The sequence below is a fragment of the Haemaphysalis longicornis genome, unplaced genomic scaffold, assembly GCF_048455015.1.
Source record: "Haemaphysalis longicornis isolate Haplotype H1 unplaced genomic scaffold, Haemaphysalis longicornis Haplotype H1 scaffold_2, whole genome shotgun sequence".
In the NCBI taxonomy this organism is placed as follows: Eukaryota; Metazoa; Arthropoda; class Arachnida; order Ixodida; family Ixodidae; genus Haemaphysalis; species Haemaphysalis longicornis.
This window is the reverse complement of record NW_027526295.1, coordinates 230,777,561-230,799,981: the sequence shown is the minus strand read 5'-3', so window position 1 is coordinate 230,799,981 and position 22,421 is coordinate 230,777,561. Positions and strand designations below refer to the sequence as shown.

The 22,421-nt window shown below is 48.8% G+C and overlaps 1 protein-coding gene across 4 annotated transcripts; it reads right to left on the bottom strand.

The window, feature by feature from the left end:
* Positions 1 to 2,788: 2,788 nt before the first annotated feature.
* On the bottom strand, positions 2,789 to 20,764 carry LOC144170081 (protein lin-10-like). Of its 4 annotated transcripts, XM_077699629.1 has the most exons (10): positions 20,498 to 20,764; positions 18,905 to 19,898; positions 14,809 to 14,849; positions 12,099 to 12,175; positions 11,961 to 12,003; positions 11,773 to 11,805; positions 8,282 to 8,424; positions 6,446 to 6,532; positions 4,548 to 5,369; positions 2,789 to 4,211 (listed from the first exon to the last, which is right to left on the bottom strand). In XM_077699629.1, the coding sequence occupies exons 2-10, from the start codon at positions 19,873 to 19,875 to the stop codon at positions 4,140 to 4,142; spliced, it is 2,289 nt and encodes a 762-aa protein (XP_077555755.1). In that variant the 5' UTR covers positions 19,876 to 19,898; positions 20,498 to 20,764; the 3' UTR covers positions 2,789 to 4,139. The 4 variants fall into 4 exon arrangements, with proteins under 4 accessions (XP_077555755.1, XP_077555756.1, XP_077555757.1 ...); XM_077699630.1 differs by lacking the exon at positions 11,773 to 11,805; XM_077699631.1 differs by lacking the exon at positions 11,773 to 11,805 and having other exon boundaries at positions 8,282 to 8,403.
* Positions 20,765 to 22,421: the final 1,657 nt, after the last annotated feature.

Below are 22,421 nucleotides of genomic sequence, written 5' to 3'. Positions count from 1 at the left end.
CAATATGGTGGACATATAATTAGTACTTGTGCAACTTACTGCACTCAAAAGAGCAAACAGCCCTTCTGCCCTCCTCACAAGCTTTAGTGAAAGCTGAAATATCTGAACTTGAACATGCATGGGACAATTTAACTGTACAAATCGTTAACAAATCCAAGCAGACAATGTATTTTTGAGGAGTGTTCTAAAGATAAGTGAAACTTCACAAGCTTGTTTGTTTTTAATTCGTGCGTACACCATTAAGTGCAGCACAATATAAATGCCTGGCTGGCTCATTGGCTCAGGCATTCTGTTTCTTAGCAGGATGACACAGGTTCAACTCCCAACCGCTGTTTTTCTGATGGATGCGGCAATTGTAACTGCCAGTTTGTACAGGATTTCGGCACAAGCTTCAGATTCCCAGGTAGTCTGAATTAATCCGTAGCCCTCTACTACGGCATGCCTCATAGCCAAGGTGCAGTTTTCATGCGTAAAAGCCCTACTAAAAAAACGTAAGGTGAATTGCTAGGCGTTTGTTCTGCATACCCGGAACGTTCGTGATCTGCAACACTTTGCCTACTTTCACTATGCTTGTGGTTAAGGATGTGACACCATTTACGGTGTCTCACTAAGACTCAATCGTAATAGGGTAACAAGGTGTTGTGTAACCCTCGCCCAAATAGCACTTGAACACTGCAATGTCCCTCACCAGCACTTTTGTTGAACTTCAACTTGTGATGTTGCAAACATCGCCAAGCACACGTGCCGATCGGAGTTTGGCATTCCACATGTTCACCGATTCTCCCCATCAGTCACTCAAAAGCCTCCTATGTTTTTCCAGATTAAAGGGGCCATGAAGACAAAATTAGTTTGATTCATCCAAAAGATTCTTTCTTTAGAATAACACTGGCAGCACTTTTAACGCAAACTTCACTAAAATAAGCTGTATAATGAGGAAGATAGAGAATATGCATGCAACAGCCTAGCTACTTTTACGCACTGAACTTGTGACGTGTTACTGGCAGCTCGTTGCGATTGGCTGAGGCCAACAAAATCTAATGCATGTTATACAGGGATTATAAGCTTGCAGGACAAGCTATTTGCACCTAAAATTAGTGCACATCCCTTTTATAGCTGGAAGGATGGTGGGGTAAACAATGGAAGTTATGAACGAACACGTAAACTTAGCAGCATCCGTGTGTACGGTGCGCACTATGCCGCCAAAGCTGCACAGCCGTCGTAAGCGCTGGGGATGTCCGACACAACAATAGCCAACTGGCATAAGTGAAATCACAATTTATGTGACCCTGTTTGTTGAGTGCACCCAATTTATCAGTATTATTATCAACCGTAACAAAAGTAAGCCAGGTACAAATCAAGTCGTACACAGATAAATTGCAGACAGTAAACAAGGCATCAATTTAGATGTTTCCCCCAAATGCAACAACCTTATTCAACATACTAACGTTTTTTTTTTTCGGCACATTCCCAAACACGTCATTGCTCACGCCACGAAACACACGATTTAGTGGAAAAATTTATATTTAGGCTTAAAATGTTGAATTTCTCAGTGAATAAAGCATCATTTGATGCTGGACAAGTGTTGGGGGCACTTTATTATAAAACACCAAATCTTTCTAATAAAACAAATTTGTATTTTGTCTTCACGGCACCTTTAAAGCGTGTTTGTGCAAAGGTTGATGCCCAGCATAGAGAGGGGGATGCTTCACGATCCAACACCGTCAAATGGCACGTGCGGATTTAAGCACAAAGAGCACGACTGCTTAGCACATCATCAGGCTTAATTTGAAGGTTGCCCAACATCAACCATAAACATTGCGCATTAGGCCTACCATCTTGCTCCAAGGTGCAACATTGTCTTGCGATACCCATTGGAAAAAAAGCTAATTGTACTCAACATCCTCCAATCTATGGGCACATATTGGTGCTAGACCTCAAAGCACAATCATTGTTAGGCCTAAGCTCCACTGCACATTGCTGCTGTTAATCTAGAAAAGCTATACATATTTGCAGAGAGCCACCTACCCATGGTGGTGTATTGTAAAATGCTTTCTGCAAGCTGGAATGTGTGCTGCTTTTGCTTTCGCGCAAGTATTCCGTGGTTTGAACAGCCAAACTTCGTGGCTTCACCAGCTTCATTACAAAATGCTGGACAAATAGCTCGTTAAAAAAGTTCCACTTTTATGCTTGCTGTTGTGTTTGCTTGCTCCTTGCTGAGCAAGCAAACACAACAGCAAGCATAAAAGTGGAACCCCTTTCACAATGCCAGCCGCTGACCGGTGCATCCAGAAAGGTACCAAAACTGTGTTCCTGCTCCTTACGCCACTCCCTATGAAGTGCAACATTACATAACAAGTACTATCTTTGTAGTACTTTACTTCATAGTACCATCTTTACTTGTAAAAGTCAAGTGTGGGCCCCCACTGATTAGGCCTCACCACAGAGGATGTTGCTCACGAAGTGTGCCAGGGCAATTCATGCCTGGTGCTTTGCTTGCTGGCTTAACACGGAGCAATCCTCACTGAGGTGCATAGCCAAGGTGTTTGAGAGGAGCGAGATGAACTGCTACTCTCACTCATGGGATGCAGCAGTGCTTTACAGGGACAAGGGCTAATGGTGCTCCTCGCACATGCAAGCAGCAGCACGACACACATGCTCCCCATTACGATTTGAATTGCAGTAACACGCATGTCATGCAAGCGTAAAACGGAACAAGATTCTCACTACAAGGGGCAGACATACTTCTGGATGTCCACCAGGGCACGCAATTCAAGAAAAGCTGGTCTCATTGAGTATTAAAAGCCACCTTTATACAGCACGAGCAATGCTTTATTGTTGACGAGAGATTCCATGTTACGAGCAGAAACACCTCGCAAGTCGTCGGGGCTGTGAATAGACAAAAATTCCTCTGTTATTTCTTTATTCTCACAGCCCATGCCAAGCTCTTAGGAACTATGACTGACTTGACAAAATGTAGAGGGCTGCTGCTGACTTTGTCTCCACCTATAAATAAAATCAATTTCCATAATTTCTTCACAAAAGGTACACACATTCCAGTTCCTCCGTTCCCGTCTCGGAAGGGAAACTTCAGTCCACGTAGCAGATGCGTGCTGCAACTGACCCCTTCAAGTAGCTGCACACATCCCATCAGAGAGAGAGAGAGCATTATTCTAGCAGACACATTCCTTGGAAGATTCATGCAGAAGTTACACAAAACCACACTTTCGATGCATCTGAGGTTTAGCAGATGAGTTGGTCGCTAAACAACACAGTGATGCCATGGCACTATGTGACTTGCTTGGTAGAAAAAAAAAAGAAAAAAAGAGGGGGAGAGTTGGAGAGGTTAGGCTCCACCAAAAGCAGAGCTGACCACGACAGGATCCATCACTTTGGTGACCAGTCCAAGCAAGGGTGCTCGGAACTGGCTGCAAGCGCAAGCTTGTGCGTAACACCAGCAAACCAGCACAACAATGTGCATAGTTTTCCCAGTGAATTTCGTTCTCATGAGTAGTACTGCTTTCACAAGCTTGACAGTCTGTGGTGCTTCAACCGTTCCACTTGTAAGTGCGATTTCTGCTTCACCTGATACTTTCTTAGACAGGAGACGTCTTCCCTGTGCAGCTTTCAACACCATCCTCTGGGGTACCCTTGGCACTTCTTGAGTGGTCCCATCAGGTGAGTGACTCCTCACAGAGACCACGTGCATCACCTCCACCTGTGCATAACAGTCGTCATTCCTTCGTCGAAGTCGTTCCGAGATGCCTTGCCGGTTTCGCTGGTGAGCCCGACCCCCACCAAGCTTCCGAAGAAGAAACAGCCTGAGTGAAGCTATGGCAGCATTCCGAGTGCACCTTATACCGAGTGATCACAACAACCAGGGTGCAGAAACGCAGAAAGAGGCCATACCAAACCGCCTGCACCACGCGACAGATACATCATGGCGACTCCCGGCACACGGAGCGGTACCTCCTTAGCATTTTTCTCCGGGCAGTCGGCAGTTCACGACGGTTAACTTTATATAAACTTGTGCAAAGACATCTCTGCGCATGCCGAGTCTCTCGCAGTACAAGAGAAATACCGTGACTAGATGAGGGACTATAACAGAGAAGCACGCGGCCACTGTGTCCTCCCAGCACTGTTCAGATGTACATGGGCGTTTCTTGACCAGTCAACAGTCTGAACATGGATGTGGGCATTGTCTTCATGTGGATCTGTAAAGAGAAACAATGGGTGCCGACACGTGAGCCTGGTGGCCGAAAGCACAACTATTAGCTTTCATGCAATACATATTAGAATTGTGTTTAGGTTGCAGTTATAGGTGCATTCGGCAGGCTCAAACAAATTGCCAGTGGTTGCACAACAATGCACTATTGTGAATTGAGAAGAAGCTGCTGGAACTGGAGAAGCAGATGCCAACAGGCACTGCTCCCAAAGTCACAATTACAGTCCAAAATAAACGCAACGAGCTTTAAAATTGCAATCTTTGCACCCCATTATGCCCCAAATGCGGTGCAGAGGATGAAGCATTCACAACACAAAGAGCTTACCTCCCCGACCGAGGTGGCCAGCAAGTTGACGATCTTCTCGTGGGGCACGGCCACGACGCTTTGGCCGTTGATCTCAATGATGCGGTGCCCCACGCGTACGCCGCCACGCTCTGCGATGCCCCCGCGCAGCAGGCTGCAGATGACACCGTTCTGGACACTGAAGCCCAGCTGGTACTTGGTGTCGGGCCGCTTGATCTTGACCTCGACGACGGGCGCGCAGGGCACCACGGTGAGCTTGACGACACTCTGGTGCTTGGTGTTCTTGACATACGCCTGGCAGGTGGACAGGGGCAGGCCGACCAGGCTGACGCCGTTGATGGCGATGATCTGGTCGCCGATGTTGAGCTGCGAGCAGCGGGCGGCCGGCCCGTTGTGGGCCATGTTGGCCACCACCACGGTGGGCAGCATGGAGCCCCAGCCGCTCTCCACGATCACCATGCCCAGGATCTCGCCCTTGTGCTTGGGCACCACCACCTCCTTCTGGCGCTCCTTCTTGGCGAACATCTCGAGCTCGTTGCCAAAGATCTCCTGCGAGTTGAGCACCTCCTGGTAGTCCATCTCCTTGACGAAGGACGAGTCCTCAATGCCGTTGGCCTTGAGGAACTCCATGTAGGCCACCTGGAAGGCCTGCCCGATGGACTGGGCGATGAACTGGGCCTCTTCCGACTCAAACACGTGGCAGACCATCTTCGGAGTGCGCCGCAGCTTACTCCCGCCCCCCGCATCATCCTCCAGAGTGCGCCGCCGTGCCATCAGCACCACCAGGTCCCCGATGTCCGCTATGTAGGAGATGCTCCGCAACGCATGGTCCATCATTATCTCCTGCAGCAGCAGCAGCACAAAGAGGAGGCCCCGTGATGACACGCGAGCCCTCTGCTCCAGCTGCAGCCCAGCACAGCATCCCCCAGGCCAAAGTACCACCACTACTGCTACAGCTGCTAGAAGCTGAACTTTCATGCCACGATGTAGAATTTTTTTTTCACCTTAACAACAACAAAAAGAAAACATGAGTGAGACTGGATGCATTTTCAGCAGTGGTTCCAAATAAGGCAACAGCAAAATATACTGACTATACTCGGGTACAACTCATCGCCACAGCCAGCAGTGCCTTCAAGTGGCGCGAAAGAGTACCTAAGTACCGCATTTTCGCGCGTATAGCTCACACTAAAAATGCAAAAATTTCAGGGGTGAAGTAGAGGTGCAGATTATATGCGAGGCATTTCCTTTGGCACAGCTTTACCGCAATGCACGTTTGGACATGATGCCCCTGCAGCAGTAATAGCGACTAAGCCACTTTTATTCCATTAACAGTGCTTTCTCTGCACACATAGCTCAACAATATACCAATATAAAAAAATATATGCGGCAAGTCCTCTAGTTCTTTTGCATAAACGAATGTGTAATGTTGCTTGAGTAGTAGCTTTGGTCCATCGTTTTATGTATAAAATCTGCGGGCAATACACGGGATATATTTTCTTATTCGTCGACGGAAAGTGGGGGTGCAGGTTATACACGCGAAAATATGGTACGAGTATTTCGACTGTGGCACAAGTCGTTTCTGTGATTTCTTTGGCTTTAAATCTGCTTACAATTTACTGCAGCAATAAAAAACAAACCACGCGAGAAAAAGAAGATGATGTCACACAATCTCCTTTCAAAACGCGCGCATTGACGTCTCGGTCCGTTGCTTCGGTGGAGTGATGCACTATGTGAGCTACCGCTGTTCTCAACTTGCCCTCAAGTATAGCTTTCTGCTGAACCCAGCAATTTACCCCTCCCATCTGCTTCTTAGCACCCACCACTGCAAGTAAGGTGTCCCAAACCTGCCGCCCAGTACTGTGGATACAAATGATGACTAATCTGTCCAGTTACTTGACACAACCAGCTCTGTGTTGTACCTTGAGGTCAGTGTTGAGCACCATGATTTTCTCGGTGGAGATGAACAGGTCCACTTCAGTACTGGGTTGCGCTTCTCCTTCGGGTGCCTGTGCAGAAGATGGAGAGCAAAGCATCTGATCATGCTCTGGCCATCTGCAGTTGAAATAGAATGCTTCAAAATACAAACAAGCTGCTCTTACACCACAGTGGAATGTGTACACAAGCACTTGCCCTTGCATTTTATTATAAACAAAAGGAACTCTCACCATATATATCGCTTACTGGCTTCTAGAAACCTAGCATTGACATCATTATCAGCGAAGATACAAACCCCAAGAAAAGTGCAGCCAAAATACTGGCAGCCTCACATTTCACGAACGAAGCACTACTAGGGAAAACTGTGGTGAACGTTCTGGGACATGTAACTCACCAGAGACTGCAGTTCCACGGAGCACAAGTGAAAGAGACAAGAAGGCCACAGGTTATCATTTTTTCAAATGAAGAACCAACAAGTTTCAGCTTTGCGAATATCTTTTTAAACCATGTTTTAAACAGGACTTTGAAACATGCATAGCTGTCGCAGTTACCCGTATAGGTCAATAAACAGCATCTATAAATGACGTTGTCAACTTACATGACAACTTACATGAATGTAATCTTGAATTCACAGCGCAAACGACAAACAAACAAGGACAAGAGGAAGAACAACTGTGTGACTCCCTCTCCCTCTCGACCTTGTTTGCTGTTTGCATGGTGAATTCAAGAATATGAAACACCCACTCGCCCAAGCACCGACGTTGAGCAGTTACATTTATAGCAGACACAATATATAGTTAAACTTTCAAGGCGCTACAAATGACGTTTTCAACTTTGGTGTAAACAATGTTTACATGGAAATGCTGTGTTCACACAAAGGAAAACAATATTTTTTGCAACTTCAAGAACTCGTATGAAATGCTACATCATAATACAGTGGATAGCTGATACTTTTAGCTAAACATGAACAGTGAAAATGTGAATAATCAAGCTGCACAAAAAACTGTCACGAAATGCTACCAAACTATGCCGTAGTGGACCATTACTCATCACTTATAACAGGCATGGAATCACGGTGGTACAAAGTTAAGTGCACAGCTTGTGTGATTAGTGGAGCAGGCTCCAAGACTGATGCCAGCCTGACCATGCAAATAGCTGCATTGATCGCAATTTGGTGCCAGCAGAGCTCACATAGCTGGAAGAAGAAAATCTGACTAATGCAAACACTTGAGCAGCAGCTCTGATATGAAAAAGTGAAGTAGCTTCCTGAGACAAGCAGTGGAAGGGTCTTAGTGATAACTCGCGCATCCTTTTGGAAAGCAGCCTTTGAGGCAGATGAACTGCACAGCATTTTGCCACAAACCTGCCCCAGAGCAGTGCCTCAGAGAAACCACAAGCCAACACAGGAGGGGAATGGTGCACGTTGATGTGATACAATGACGGTCCAGCGGAGATAGGAGTCATTTGGTCACAGGACTGCAATGGCTTTATTAACAAATCATTGTGATGGTCACCCCTTTCCTCACTAACATCATTCCTTCTTTCTCGGGAAGTTTGACACATTAATCAACCATCTTTGGTAACCTTTTGGTGTTGACCCAACAACAGTCCATGTAAAATATTGATGTCCTACCCCCACCTGACTGCAGAATCAAAACAGTTCAACGGGCACATCATTGTGACGGTCACCGTGCCCCCTACTAATGTCACCCCTCCTCTTCCCTTGAAAGGATGAGGAGCCGTCTGCAGGTGCAATGTTGTGTTGCCCTCCTGCCCATCGCGTAACGGATCACCATGCTTCCACTAACAAGGGTGCTCACCTTGATGCGTGACACTGCCTCCTCTGCCTGGATCATGCGGGTGGCCTTGGTGGGCTGCCCCTCACACACCAGCTGTGTCGACCCCAGGTAGCGGGCTCGGAAGAGCACCCCTTCAATCAGCACTGCCGGTTCGTGCACCAGCACTGCAAGGGGAAGGGCAACAGGCACACACACACACGCGCTCACGCCCGAGTCACAACGAGAACGACGACGGCAGGAGGCCTGGGCACGGACTTTCACAATGGTTCGGGTCAGGCTTTGCGGCTAAGCTTCCTTGCCATGCAAGCTACAACATGGTCAGCCTAAGCTTGTCGGCTAATTGAAGCGCACTTTTCCTTCCTCGTTTTAAATTCTGAAAAGCATGAAAACACCTGTGGTCTTGTCACTGCCTCACCCATACATGTTATGCAAATACCAGCCAGCACAGGTGAAGGCAGGGAAAACAATTTATTACACGGTGGCAATGAGGCTGCACAGACCAACTTTTGAAATTAGGCAACGATAGCACATTACACTACAGACACCAAGTTTGAGCTCAGGTGGCTGCTGTGTTTGTTGATCAAGAGAGTTTACACATTGAAGTAAATAGACTGGGAAGCTTTCAAGTAAAAGTAAACAGACGCTTTAGCGTACTACCGTAAAATTCCAAACAAGCGCCCCCCACCCATGTAAGGGCCCCCCCTAAATACAACGCTAACTTCAAATTTCAGCTTTATTCTAGGACCCCCCCTCACTCTAGTGTCCGCACCCCGAAATCCACAGCACCCATGCAACACTGGCATGCCACCTAATCCAATCCAATCGTGGATAGCAGCCCAATAGCCCGATCTCATAGCGCCATTTCTCGTTCTTTTGGCGGCAGCATGTGCTCGATTTTGTTGCCGAGGCATGGGCCACTGCACCCGAGGATACTGTGGTACTGTCCTGCAGGGGCTGTGGCATAAGCAACGCAGTAAACGGCTAGGAGGAAGGCGACTTGCATGGTGGGCTGGCAGATGTTGCAGTTAGGGCACCAGTAGACCGGGGTGGACTTCAAGTGGAATTCTATCTTTTATTTGGGACTGACTCAAAGGAGTTTTTTGACGGTTTTGAGAGAGATGACTCACATCCTTTGGCAAAATGTTAGGTGCATGTGCATTCCACGTTTTCTTCCTGTCTGGGGATCACTGTCACGGCCAACTTGCATTTTGGTGTCGTTCCGGGATAGCACCCCATCCCCACTTTGCCGGTGATCTCGACTTGCCTGCAGGGGGGCGCTTGCACGGAGTTTTATGGTATGTCCGCTATTTCTAGCCGTCCAAACCCAGTGTACAGGAGTGCACGCCCTTCATGCGATTGTGAGCAAAACCAAATGAGCTCAGCAGCAGCAAGTCTAGCACAACTAACCTACAAACAAACAAAAAAGAGCTTGCAATGAGCCAAAGTGCAAGCATTCTGAATATTACGAGGTAAGCTATGCAAGAACTATCTATTGAACAAAGACAAACTGTTCCTATGCAACGTTAGATTCCATAAGGCTTGCTCCTGATAATTGAAGCACATTAATCAGTTAAAACTTTTTCTTGTACAGTGCGCTTCAACTGAGAACTGCACTTTCAAATATTGACACCTTGCTTACAACAAAAAACTCTGCACCCAAAGCAAAAATTTGGGTCAGTTCCTGTAGCACTGCAATAACATGCATAGCACACTGCAATAAGCTGTGCCCCTCAATGGCTCGCCATGCCATCCGAACAGCAGTGAACCTCACAACCACTGCAGCACTGTAGCAAGGTGGCCATGGTGTGGCAATACATAATTTGCAACACATGAGGAGCCCACTATAGACCAGACTGTTGGTAGTCGTTTGACAAGATACAAGATGCAGACAAATTACGTTTGTTTTATTCGAAAGATTTCGTGTTTTCTAGTGTCTCCAGCACTTGTCCAGAAGCAAACGATGCTTTATTCACTGACAGATTAATTAATTTAAGTTAAAATTTTGATTCTCCCGCCAAATTGTGTTTTCATGATGCCCGCAATGACATAACAAGAGCAGGTCTTCAAGCTAAACCTAGTGCGCTGCGGAGCCTCGTTTACCACTAGTCAACCTAGATGGCGCCACCATACCGTGGCGGGCCATTTTCTGCCTTTGCCTTGTTTTTGACCGTATTTGTACCTGGCTCGTTTTTGTTAAGGTATAAAATAATCGTTTCGTGAAACATGGTGCTCGCTCGACAAATATGGTCACGGAAGACACCGTCGCTTACACCAATCGGCCAGTGTCATCTGAGACAAACCCAAAGCGCCACAGTGCTGTGCAGCTAAAACAAGCATAGTGCGCACAGTACCAACAGCAGTACGCATCGGTACTTCTATATTTACGTGTACTTTTGTAACTTCCGCTGTTTACCCCACCATTCTTACTGCTATAAGAGGAATGTGCCCCAAAATGTAAGTGCAAATAGCTCATTTGGCAAGCTTATAAGCCCTGCCTAATTTGTGTTTGTTTTTGCCGGCCTCCGCCAATCGCAGAGCTGGCTGGTATGACATCATAGGTTCTGTTGCGAGAAATGAACTAGTGGGTAGCATGGCCATTCCTTTTTTTCCTAATTATGTAGCTTATTCAAGCGAAGTTTACGTTAAAAGTGGTGTCAGCATGATTCTAACGAGGCAATCTTTCGAATGAACCAAACTTGTGTTTTGTCTGCATGGCCCCTTTAAGCGTGGCCCAATCTGCCAAAACCAGCAGCGAAAGGGATGCAGTTGCTCATGCAAGAGGGGAGAAACCCACTTGTAATGCATGCTGAAGCCCTTTGGCTTCCCTCGCTCAGCCTTCCCAGGAATGTCACAAAAGTTATTTCAACAACCGTGGGCAACCTTGCCAGTTGTGAGCGGCCCACATACAGAACAAAACTCAAAATTGTTTGCAACTTAGGGTCTTTACCAACCATGATACTCCTCTTTAAGCCTCTGTAGCCGATTCGTCTCGCAATAATGCAACGCAGTGGTACGTTTTTCCTTTCAATAATCGCGAATGCCCAATCTGCCCTCTCCACAAGTCATTTCAGCTTAGATCCACAAGCCATAATAAGGCTGCATACACTCAAGCGGACTTCTCCCTTGAAAAACAAAAGCAAAGGCACTGGCAAAAGCAGGAAGAAAGGAAAGTGGCAAGCGGTGCGCTTGAGAGAAGGACTCACCCAGAGGAGGGACAGTGTTGGTGATCCAGGCGGGGTGAGACAGCAAAGGGGTGAGTGAAGACAAGAGAAGCAGGTGAAGACAGTGCCGAGGAAAACCGAGCAGCGAAACACCCAGCCGAGGCATTGTTGGACATTACACAAGTGTTGTTCCCATTGCAAAAGAGCATTACAGCCTTTCCCAGCTCCATGAACGAGAATGAGCTAGCAAGTGACCACCCACTTAGAGAAAGAAAAAAATATTGCTGTGTCCAGAGTGCAGCATGTCATCAAGACCATGAAAACCACCGTGCTTGTACACAACTTTTTTACCTCGTCCTGTGCTCTTCACAGGTTCTGTTCTTGCTATCGAGGAAAAAAACAAACAGAAAAAAAGAAAGAAAGAAAATAAATCTGTTTAAAGCTGTTTCGGACCCTTGTGCTTCTTTCATCTCAGGAGCCGAGCTCTCTGGAAAGTTGAATGTGACCAGAAAAAAAAAAAAATGGGTGGCACCACTCACCTTCCTTTGAGGTGTTTTTCTTTTTCCCCACAGAATTCTGGGCCTGTGAGAACCACAAGGGACACAAGCGATGCAAGGGGAGGCCACACAGAAAGAGTGGAGTGCAGAGGGCAATGCGCCTTGGGGAGCCCGGCTTACCTTGTCGTCAAAGAAGCCCCGGTCATCCGACCGCTGCGCACCGAGCAGCCGGTCAGTTTCCTGATCTGTGTCGCAGTCTGGGCCGGGGGGCATGCACAAGTGGCCGGGTTAGTGCACCGCACTCCACACACAGTAGTCGTTCACATTGTCACACCAAAGGCACGATGCTCTCGCAACCGGCGTCAGGATAGCTGTGTCTTAGCCCCAAACTGAACGAGTGATCAGGGACAGCTCTATTCGCAGTGCAAAAACCAAAAGACCAGGGTTGGGAAAACGCACATTGTGATTAAGTTAACGTTCTTGCTGGGAGTGGCTCACATGCGTCGGGTCTGTATTCAGACCCTGTCGTCTATTTATAAATTTCACAGTTGATTCCCATAACGTTGTTTCTAATTAGAAGGCTATACAAGTCTGAGGCAGACTTCCTCGGACGAATGCGTTGTTTGCTTCTTGCCATTCACACAACATGGAAGAAAAATGGCATACTAATGCAGATTTAAATCAGTGGCTCATTTATGCAAGAGCATACCCAATAAGTTTACATAACTGTTGTTACTTAGGCAGTGAAACCTGCCACCGCCCAGACGCGACTCATGACTCAAGATATGTTCATGATCCCAGACAGGCCATCTTTGCCACCTTTTTGGCAAGGATCTCATGACTATGGAGAAAAAAGCACTCAGAAGATGAAACATCTCTCTTCTGTGGCCGCAGAATGTGTACACGAGCAGCGCAGCAGTGAAGGGCAATTTGCTGTTAACTGATTTGATTGATTGTAGGGTTTAACGCGCCAATGCTACGCAGGCAATGAGGCGCGCCGTAGTGGAGGGCTCCGAATTAATTTTGACCCCCTGGGGATCTTTAAGTGCGCCGAAATCTCGAACACACTGGAGTTTTCGCTTTTCGCCTCCATCAGAAAAGCGGCCGCCGCAGCCGGGAGTTGAACCCTGCGTCCTCGGGCTCAGCAGCACAACGCCTTAGCCACTGAGCCACCGTGCTGGGTTGCTTATGAAGCTGAGGAACCATATTTAGCAACACAAAGAAAAGATGCAGGCTACTTACAAAAACGCTATCCTACCATACCTTTTCAGAGTGTGTAAGGTGCGGCAGAGGAAATTGACATTTACGACTTTTTCTTTTTGTCCTTTTGCATGTTGGCGGTGGATGTGGACTGAGTACAAAATGCAAGCAAGAGCAAGTGCAGCTTTATAACATAGAGCTGCACTTTTCCTTTTCTTCAAAGCTCTATTTGATACAAAACAAAATAATTCAGCAACACGCTAGAATTGTTGCCGCAACAGTTGAAAGAACAGGGAGTCCTGCACATCACAGGCTATAGTGTGAACGAAAAGAAAGACGAAGACAACACCAGCAGCACATGCACTACACGTTGACACCTCCACCTTCGTTTGCAGTGTAGTTCAATTCCAATTTGTTTTATTAAATAGGTCCAACAATTTACTTTGCTTAGATCTATTTCGATTTCACCTGGATAGCCCACAAACAAGCATAAACGAGAGAAAATATTAATCGAATGCACACTATGGTATGACATTTGACTAGAAAACAGACGTTCAATTATGCCTTCAAAGTAATGTGCATGTAATTTGTATGTTAAGGTTTGGCAAAATCTGCCAATGAAGCTCGGTTTCCAGTTATATGTTGTCTGGCGGCACATGAGCTCTGGGTGCTGCAATGTAAGCTGGAGAAATAACTATGGAGAAAAGAAGACACAAACGGGAGTGCAAAGGGGAATGTCATCTGTTAAAATCAGCATAGCAATGGAGGCTTCACTTGCAAATAACAGTAAACAAACGTCGCCCTTTAGGTTACACACCTTCATTGTGGCACCTTTTGCCACACCGAATTTATCTTTCCGAAAAGAGGTGTGTCCTCAAGCAAGGCAAGAAACTGCCACTTAGCAGGCATGAGCCGCCCTGCTTGATAAATGGCCACTGCCATCTGACGCTCACGCACACTTACAGCTACTCCGGTGCAACGCATCCTTACTCGAAGCAATAGGCCGATACGCACTAGAGAGTGGTCTCTACAAAGGAGTATAGAGCGGGCCTGACCATGTGTTTTTTTAGGCGGCCCACAAGAACGAAGACGCCCTCGAAAAGACCTATGATCCCACAATGAACTTTAGTGGTATCCCTCTTCATCCCCTCCCCACTTACCTCCTTCCCCCCAAAGGGCTCCGTGCCTCCTTTAAATAAAGCATATTCATTCATTCATTCATACTTGGTATCATCCCAAGTTTCTGTAAAGAGCAGCAGCTCTGGATGGGAATGCGATTGTGACTTCACCTGGCGTGCAGTATCAAAAAATGCTTTTTTCTCCTTCCTAAAATGGCTTTTCCAAGTCGCCCGCTTGCGCTTGTGTTGCATTAAGAGTTATAGATCCTAAGTGCTTTTCTCTCCATGCTCATGAGGCATTGCATACACAATATGTGCCACAAGGTACTGGGCAAGCACTTTGTTTACACTGTGTGCCAAACGGCGTCAGTACCAAAGGCCTCTCCCAAACTGTTTGCAAGGAATTTAGCAAAACTCAAGTACTCCACACATTTTACTGAACGAACGAAATTGGACAGTGCTTCTTAGATGTAGTGCACGTTCAGACATAACGATTTAGTGAAGTAACCAATTTAACAATGCACACTCAGGGTCATGCAGTGCAGCCACATGCCATTCTCCGACAAACTCACCATCTTCGGCCACATGGTCCTCCCGGGTAGACTGTGAAAGCCTGCAAACAATGGCATTATCACGTTACCCCAGTCAAAAATTATGTTTTGTAGCAAAGGGAAGCCCTTTTTCAAGGTTGATAGCAGTGGTGGTTTCCTCACAGCATGGCCAAGCCTTTTACATGGACCTGGTGAACAAGCAGCGCCAGTATCACAAGACATGCCTAAGAAGCTTAAACATGGAACACATTTTGAACACGGCAATGAAACCAGCCCAGTAATTAAACTACGTTGTCGGGTACACCCAAGACAAATATCAGTCTTCTGTGCGGAGCTGAAAGCTAGCAATATTCCTTTAAAGCCGGTAGCCCCTCTCATGAGCCTAATTCAAGCCCTACCAAAATTTTATTTTGCTTGAAACATAACTGTTATGCAAGCGCATCAGAAGACAACCATCCTCACTGCTCGCTGGTCACTGGTAGCCTTATTAATGTCAGACCCTTCCAAGTCCCGACAATAGGCTTAGTCATAAGGCCTGTTCACACTTGCGACTGGAGTGACAAAAGCAACGTGAAAAGCAAAAGCAACTCTTGTTCCATCACTCCCGTCACTGTTGTTGGTTGTTCACAACAAAATTTTTGTCACTGCGACAAGAATGACTTCAGTGATGCGACAAGAGCGATGTTGCATGACCAGAGCAACAGCATTAACATCGCTTTTGCCTCTCTAGTCGCAAGTGTGAATGGGCCTATACATGTGCCTTGTGCCAAATTTTCTGGCCTTCTGCCAAATTTTCTGGAGTTTTACACATTAAGAGACGCCACACAAACTCCTGCATCCATCTAAAAAGCTACAGGCAGCTGCTAAAAGGCAGCATTGAACTAACTTTAACAGAAAAGCAAGCTTCTCTAGTTAAATTCAAAACTTGTGGCGAAGTACTTAGCCTGTTTCAACTACTGGTAGTGAATTTCACGAAACAAGTGCCGGGAGGCTGCAACAGGTGTGCAACTTGAAGAGGAACTTAGCTCAAGCAAGAGTCAAAAAAGAGACCTTTCCCTCTCAGCCCTTGTACTATGCAAGAATTAGCTGCCTCAACATTTGGTTTCTTGCCTGTGCCCGATGCCACAATAAGCATTGAAAAAGTTACCACTATCGAAAAAGTCATCCAGACGTAATGCAAGCAGTGCAGCAAAAACGAGACAACTAAGAGAAGACCACAGAGGACAAGTTCTTGAACACTCGCAGGACGCTTGTCCTTTGTGGCGTTTCCTTTTTTTTTTTGTATCATCTTTACTGCACTGCTCTAGCAGTGAACTCACTCGCAGATAAGGCCGAATTCCCTTCAGAGCTGGTTTACACCACACTCAGGTACAACTGCAGCGGTCACCAACGAGCTTTGGCGGTCGTTAAACCAGTTTATGGACGACGCAGAAGCTCCTACCACCGGTTCCAGGCCCGGATATACTGCTAGAACTACAGCCTGTCACGGCCGAAGCCAGTGATAAAAAAACTAAGATTTACCTTTTCTGTGTTTTTATTTTTACCATTCATTTTTAAATTCTTTCACAGCAGCCTTAGATTGACATAAAAATGTGAAATAAATGGGTTCAACAACAACAGCTCACCTTACAGGGACACTGAAGTAAACTTGTCAAGCTCCCGTTTTTGCTTGCACTGCGTAGACTGGCTCAAATTAACACACTTTTCATCGTTTATCCGGGTGATAAGTCAGTAATGATTTGATAAAGCCCGAAAGAAGAAAAACAACCATGCACGGTCTGTGGCGGCCGCACCAACTAAAGGCTGTGACGTCGGGAGGAGGAGCGCCGTGATTGGACGATGTTTAAGATTAGCATTCAAACAAGTTTCGGTTTCGGTTCTGTAAAACAACATGCTTGACATCCGACGTTATTGTTGGATGGGCGTTCTCGATATCTCAATAATCGCCATACCGTGCTTCTGCCATGTTGTCGGCCGCAAAATGCCTAAGATAAGCCTCCCAGGACGGCTTGGAATCGTAGCAATCACTAGCCGAGGCTTACGCAGTGGATGAACGCCCTCCGCGTCACCACAGACACGCAAATGCCATGCACTTTTCCCCCATATTTGGAGCTTGCCTCACTCGTGCCTGTTTCGTGAAAAGCGTGTTCACACCAAGCCAAGGGTCTGCTGATTCTGGCCTGTGCCTGCTGCCCGCAAGCAGTTGGTGCTTACGGCAACAGCACGCCGAGAATTCGCTAGCCCATCAGTGTCAGTCTGCGCGCGTTCTGCGAACTCGCTCGTGGAGCAGGGCACGTTAGGCCCAAAAAAAGTGAGTTCAGTATACAAACCATCGGCCGAAAACAAAAAGGTCAACTTACAAAAAAAAAATATATATATATCATCGGGGATTCGAGCTTGCAACTTGCAAAATAACATGCCTAGCACTCCCGACCACTCAGCCACAAGCCAGTGCTGCCGGCATTTGAAATATGAGGTATATACTGTATAACCAGTTAACACTTTTATTTAGTTTTAGCCTTCCCGGCAGGTTAGGTGACTATTCGTTGTATAGCGCATGTGCAGTAAGCGTCCCGCAAATTTCCACAATTTCTCATGTCTAACAATTGCATTTCTTAGACGGAAAAGCATTCTCAGATGTGTGGTCGTGCTACTGAGCCCTGTGCTTGTTCACCCAGCGCAAGGAAGTGCTTCCTGCTCCCTACTTTTACGATGTACGGTAAAAGTTTCAGTAGATTTTATTTCTTTAGTACCTATATTGACTTCACTGACTCTTCTCCCACCTTCAAGTGGCCTTAGATTTCCTACTAGCGTACCAGTCAGCGAAGCATCGGTGCGCTTGCCCAGCGCTTGTGTGGAGCGACGTGGACTTGGGGCTTGATACCGTGTACAAATTAACAAAGTAAAAAAAGGCACACTCTTCCATTCACAAATGTGTTGTGGCTTAGGTTCAAATGAGCATACGAATCGCGACGACCTGTCAGCGGCCGGCTGACTGAATGCCGGGCTTACTGCCTCAGTCGGAAGGTCAACGAGCCGTGCATTAGCGCAGTCAAGCCAAGTCATTTCATCCTGACATCACATGAAAATGACATAGAGGATGCAGAGAGGAAGACAGTGGTTTTGAATTGATTTTGTGATTTTGCTACTAAATAAATTTGCGTAAACGCACTCAGTGTGGTCGAAACATGGCCTATAGACTCCGGACTACAATTTGCACTAGTAATCCCGCAATGTTTACAAATCGCTTCAGTGTCCCTTTAATGCACTGACAAAAAAGGAAAATTTTGTACAAAAAGCTAATATATATATATAAAAAAAGGAAAACAGATAAAAGATGGCATAGCATTAAGTAATGAAATCTTTAAAAGTTAATTCCTCTTCTGGTGAGAACATCATGATGGAGCAAGAAGTGGTGAGAACATCATGATGGGTGCATTTATACGTATGGAAGCACACAAACACCACGCCATCTACTTGTCCCCAATGCAAGGAGTAGCTGGCCTGTCCCCCAGTCCGACGGGGATTACTCCACTAGATCACAGAATCCTGCTTTTCAATTAGTGCAGAGTAGATTATTATGACAATGCACCATGGTATTGGCATCCTGTTGGCATGACTTATGCCGAACCTTAGCACACAAGTTCATAATGGCGTGAAGCACTTATCGCTACCACCGTCCCTCACAGCATGAGGCATGATTTGAACCCTACTTAGCACAAGGCTCTGCATACACAACTGTTCCTCTAGCAAGCAAAGCCAGCAGACTTTTTCTGCATCAGCCTCGCACATTTTGGGCCGTAATTAGATGCAAGCATAAGGAACAAAACAAAAAGCTGGCCCCACGCAACCACCAGCTTTGGTTGCCATCAAGTTCTCCGTAAAGGGGTTCGTGAAATATACACGGCCTTTGTCAAAAGTGAATCAGCTGACAGGTCTCCTGAGTAAGCAGACGACACACTACTAGCCCCCTGGAAACAACCAAGCTAGAGAGAGAATAGCCTTTAATGATACTGGTGAGTTTAGTCTGGCAAAGGCACCACCAAGCTAGAGGGTAATCTCTGCAAGCACTTAACAAACTCAGACGACGTCATCTTAGCACAAGGCAAGGTGGTACCTGGGCACCCAGACCGGCGGCGCATCCCCTCTCTCGGTGGGGCCGCAGCTCTTGAGTGCCAGCCGCTTGCTGTGCTGGATGGCCTGCTGGATCTCGCGGATGGCGTCCGACACGACGTCGTCCGTCGGCTGCGGTGGCCCCGCGGAGCCCTCGTTGTCCGACAGGTGGCCGCTGGACAGGCCGTCCTCCAGGACGGGCATGGCCAGGGGAGCGTCGGCCGAGCCGGCCAGGGACATGGCCTCGCTCGCCGACTCGCAGTCCGTGCCGTCGGGCGACAGCGTCAGGTTGCGCGTCTGCTCGTCCATCTGCTCGCCCGTCTCCGTGCTGCTGTTGCTGCGCGGCCGTGGGCTGAGCCTTCGCGGGCTGCCAGAGTCGGGGCTCGCCGGCGTGTTGCCGCCGCCCCCGAGTCGCGCCGGGCTCGGGGGCCTCGGGCTGGGCGGGGTCCGGGGGCTTGGCGTGGCCCCCGCCAGCCGCTGGCCCACGTACGAGCTGCCGCACACCGTGCCCGCTTCCTCCGCATCCTGGGCGTCGGCGGCGGCGGCCACGCGCTGCGGGTAGCCCGGTCGCGGGCCGTAACGGCGCGGCGAGCCTTCGTACTGCGCGATGGGCACATTGCCGATGAGCCTCGGCGGCGCGGTGCGCTCGTCGATGTCGTCGTACACCTCAGCACCGCAGACAGGCGCCTCGTAAACGAGCGGTTCGTCCTCCCACGCCTCGGCGGTGTCTCGCTGGCGCCTCTTTGCCCGGCTCCGGCTCTTGCAGAATATCTCCCGGCCGCCGGCGATCTCTATTCGCGACGGGGTGTCGTACGCGCTCACCACGGAGCCGTCCTCCATGGGGTGGTGGTTGTTGTTCAGGCTGTCCGCCTCATCGTCGTCGTCTGGGGAGTGGCCGTCGTGACGACCTCGGCACTTGGGGAAGAGCCGCGCCACTTCGTCCGTGTCGCTGCTCGCCTCGCTCGACGGATGCATGCTGCCCACGGCTCCTCAGCGACCTGCGACGACCGCCGGGGCCCATTGCATAACCAGCGAGAGGTGGCAGACGCATGCTTTCTGAGCGCTGCGATGCCAGGCGCATATGCAAGAAGGTGCACGCGCCCTCACGCTTATCCGACAGCCACTTTAGACACGCCAGATCGCAGCTCACCCAATCGCGGAAAGGCTCGGGTTGACCCAACCCCAGGCTGGTAGCATTGAACCCTTGGCTGCACCGGTTCAGAATCGATCGGCGTAAGCAGATGATTCATGCTTGACAGAGCACCACACCTTGGAGCACGATACTTCTGTCGGAAGCCCGTACTTAACTGTGCACACAATATGTAGCAAGCTTCGTGTCTACGGGACAACGCCTTATTCAGAGCGATCGGAGAGTATTCAGAAAGAGTTCAGGGAACAGCGGAGCCGGTACGCTGCCACAGCTTCGCGTATATAGCTTGCACAAAGACAGACCCTGGCCACACAGCCTCATTCGCGCGGTGCGGGTGGTGAAGGCTGCATTGAGAGCCGAAGCCCGCTCGAATCTCGTCCAAGCGAGCGCACAGCGACACAAGCCCTGGACACGGAAAAAGAGCATCAGCTGAGGCGTTAGGCTTACCCAGTACTGAGGTAGACAGCCCCTGTAAGCAGGGCTATGGCGGAAGGCATGGATACACGCGAGCGATCAGACTTGGTCCCCGGGCCCAGCACGGCCTCACCGATGCTTCACATGGGCTGCCAGGGCCGAGCCCATGACGTCGTTCGCCAAGCGAACGAGCATACCCAGCTTTCACGGGTACCCATCACTCGAGTACGGCCTCGGCGGCTACGATCGCAACTCGACGTCGCACCCTCGAACGCAGAAGCACCCGCCGGAGTTGTCGGACAGCGCCAACGCCTCCTAAAAAAACTATGCCTGGAACGTCGCTCTTTTTCCCATGGAGAGCTCCCTGCCGCGTGTTGTGACCAGGCGCCGTGCGAGAGCGCTCGCCTTCGTACCGCTTGGTCACGTGACATTACCGGAGCAGCCAATGGAGTAGCCGGGAGCAGCCGGCCTCCGCGCTGTCCGCCGGCGGAGGCCGCGAGCCCGCGAGCTTCCGTCGGCGTAGATTTCAGCGCAGCCGACGCCGCGCTGAAACCTACCTGCAACTCTGCAGCAAAATTTTGCACTGAAACAAACTGGCCAGCCTCAAAAAAATACCCGTAAGGTGACCCGCGTGATGTAGTCATCCAGCCACAGCAGTGGTATCTTTTTTTTTTCCTGGGAGATTTTGTGCGTGCGTGCGTGCATGGGAACGCGCAACACAGTGAGCGCTCGAGTGCTCCTACTTCGGGGTCATCTTCGGGGTGCCTGCCGCGCGGACTGGGTCCGGCTGCTCGCCGTTGCCGGTCCGCCGGGCCCCTGCCGTAGGTGCTAGCGCCTCGATGACCTGCTGGACGGCCCAGTGCTAATATTCCGGGTTTTCGCTCCCTGCGGCTGCTTCTAGTCGCGGTGGGATCCTTCCTGACTAGTCTTCTTCCGGGTGTTTGGTGCAATAACCCAGGATGTGCATGAAGCTCGCCGTCTCTCATCGGCAGCCTTTGCACTTGTCGGTCGGTTGCGTCTCAGGGTACATGCGATGTATCAGTAACGGGCTGGGTAGCGAGCCGGTCTGCAGCTGTCTAAATAAAACGTCTTGTTCTCGACTCAACCTCGGGCATGGGGGCGGGAGAGTTCTGCGAGCCAAGCAGAAAGCCTTCGTTATTTCGCTGGACTCGGTCATTCAATCTTTCGTGCTGAACCACATCGGGCGGTCTGCCGAGGTGCGGTCCGTCGAGTGCTCGCGCCTCGGTATGTGTTCCGTCTCGTTGTGGTTGGTCATCGCTCGGCGAACCGAATTAAGGCACTTCGACCGTGCCTATTTTGGCCTGTGCCAGGCCTACGTCTTGATATGCTCTTTCGTTTACCTAAAATGAGTTTCAAGAAAGTGGAATTCATTTTATTTCGCAATTTGTTGTCTCGCAACAGCGATAAAGAAGCCGCTTGAGTGTTGTGCGGTGACAAAGCGCGGTCGGCAAGGTGTCGTCTGCTCGCGGAACGGGCGGCTCTGCCCCCGGCGGCCGCGGGCCGGCTTGTTTACAGGAGCGACCGCCAGAGGCGCTCGCCTTCGTACCGAAGGGGGAGAGAAAAATCAGAGGGTAGGGCAGCGAGTTCGCGGCTCACGTTCCAGGCATAGTTTTTTTTAGGAGGCGTTGACAGCGCATGAGCGGTTGTTTCGGTTTTGCTTTTTGTGCACGCAGCGGCATCTGGTTTTTCACTCGTTCCGCAAAAAAACATGATTAATAATTTTCACGCCAGGACTCGTACATTTTTTGTGTCACGGAATTAGAGCGCAGCATTATGTTGCGCACGAAAAATCCCACGTAGCTAATTATAATCAGCTGTAAATCCGTCTCCGCCCATGTTTCTCAGCTGGCCAGCCTGAAAACTACAGTGAATATTCTGCTCCATGATATTGATGATATTCTGGTTCACTGTACTGAAATATAGGGATCGCGCGTAG

Excerpts from the sequence above, each read along its gene's own strand:
- LOC144170081 (XM_077699629.1), bottom strand. The coding sequence starts at position 19,875 with ATGCATCCGTCGAGCGAGGCGAGCAGCGACACGGACGAAGTGGCGCGG. Across the intron at positions 12,004-12,098 it reads GGGGCTTCTTTGACGACAAG|GCCCAGAATTCTGTGGGGAA; the intron begins GTAAGCCGGGCT and ends TGGTTCTCACAG. Across the intron at positions 5,370-6,445 it reads TGCTCAACACTGACCTCAAG|GAGATAATGATGGACCATGC; the intron begins GTACAACACAGA and ends CTGCTGCTGCAG.